The following is a 1,675-nucleotide window of genomic DNA, read 5'->3' as shown; positions in this document are numbered from 1 at the left end:
TTCATATTCGAAATGGTATAGTTTTATAAGTCTTAAGGCCCGAGGGGTGCGGGCCTTTTATCATCGGTTTTTTTCACATTTAATTTGCCGACTAAAAAACACATGGAAATAATCGGGTTTCTTATGTGCTACTTTTAGGTTTTTTGGGTGTGCTGAATTCGCCTCTGGTTTTATAGATATTATTAGTTAAGATCGTATTAAAGATCATATCAATATCGTAATGAACTTATATAAGGGATTAGATTCAATGTCGTAATGGCTTATATTTGGCATGGGAGGGAGTAGCTTCTACTCATTGGGAGCTGTTCATCCATTGATCGCCATCACCATGCATGCATGCACCTGGTGTAATTAACGGATCCTTAGCTTGTTCTCAACGTCCAAGCTGCAGCCCAGCTGGGGTCGACCGTGTCACGCAACGAAAGGTGCAACGTGCCGACGTGGCGACCTTCTGGCAGGCAAATGTTGTAACGGCCGGCCGCGTTCCAGCAGTAGCCCAGCAGCCGCGCGAGCCTGCAGCAACCCGCGTGCCCGCGTGCTGCTCCCTTCGTCTCCACGCGCGGTCGCGCACTGCTGCAGGAACTTGCCCGGCCGGCCACCGTCTGTTCCTTTCCTTTCCCAAGAGGCCAAGGCCACAAGGCCTATATAATAGCTACGATACAACGAGTCGCTTCCCCAGGTTGCACAACCGATTCGATTCCTCCCTTCGCGTCTACTCCAAATCAAGTTCGCCGCACTCCCGGCCCGGTTCTTCTCAACCGCCGCTTGCCTAACCGATCAGACCACGCGCGCCCATTTCCTTCTTGGTTTCTTCTCAGATATACTCTTGGTCGTCCTTGGATTGGCCAACATAATGCCACTCGCGAGCTGTAAGTTCTCCGCCGTCCGCCTGTGTGGAGCCACGCTCCGGCGGCCGACGGCGCTGGTCAAGAAACCGGCAGCGTCGCTCGCTGTGCGTTGCTCATCCCGCCCCGACGACGCGGAGTTCAGTTGCGGCGGCGGGAGGCTGGTGGACGAGGGCATGGTCGTCCTGCGGCGGCGCATCCACGAGATGAAGGCCGCGGAGACCAACTGGGAGCCGCCCGCGGAGTGGGCGGCGTGGGAGGAGGAATGGTACGGCAGCTACGACGCCGACGTCTGCGACCTCTTCAGCGCGCTGCAGGCCTTCCTCGCGAGCTCCCGCCCCGGCGTCGGCGTGGGGCTCGTCGTCCTGCTCATGCTCGCCGTGCCCACATCTGCATTCGTCCTCGTCTCCCACCTCCTCAACGCGTCGCGGGCGATCGTCTCCAATCTGCAGCAGTGATGGAACTTGCTAAATGATCTCTATTCTTCTGTTCCACATTGTCCGTCCGTAGATGGCTGTATTGGAAGTCATACATGTAATAATGCTACTGAAACTGATTGAAAAAAAAAATCATTAATCTAGTTTCTCTTTGATCACGAACTAGGTAAACGAATTCGTTCATGCGCAATCAAAGAAAAACAGGCGAAAAACGTGAAGGGAGAGATGACCGACCAAGTATTTCCTTGTTGTTGAACAAGAAGGTATCGCATCAAGTCGGAAGATACCTGGTGCACGAGTACAGATTTTGGCATGCCGCCACACTCCAAGCACATCTGAAAGTCCCAGTAGTACAGATTTTGAATTCAACCTTCTAATGTTAAAGGAAACCCA

General features: G+C 53.1%; 1 protein-coding gene across 1 annotated transcript; it reads left to right on the top strand.

Moving 5' to 3' along the window:
* The first annotated feature begins 519 nt into the window (after positions 1–519).
* LOC133895637 (uncharacterized) lies at positions 520–1,425 on the top strand. Its single transcript, XM_062336101.1, has one exon. The coding sequence runs from the start codon at positions 854–856 to the stop codon at positions 1,301–1,303; it is 450 nt and encodes a 149-aa protein (XP_062192085.1). The 5' UTR covers positions 520–853; the 3' UTR covers positions 1,304–1,425.
* Positions 1,426–1,675: the final 250 nt, after the last annotated feature.

The sequence above is a fragment of the Phragmites australis genome, chromosome 2, assembly GCF_958298935.1.
Source record: "Phragmites australis chromosome 2, lpPhrAust1.1, whole genome shotgun sequence".
Lineage (NCBI taxonomy): Eukaryota > Viridiplantae > Streptophyta > Magnoliopsida > Poales > Poaceae > Phragmites > Phragmites australis.
The sequence above is the reverse complement of the archived record's forward strand: the minus strand, read 5'-3'. Positions and strand labels throughout refer to the sequence as shown.

Coding starts and splice junctions, on each gene's coding strand:
- LOC133895637 (XM_062336101.1), top strand. CDS start 854: ATGCCACTCGCGAGCTGTAAGTTCTCCGCCGTCCGCCTGTGTGGAGCC.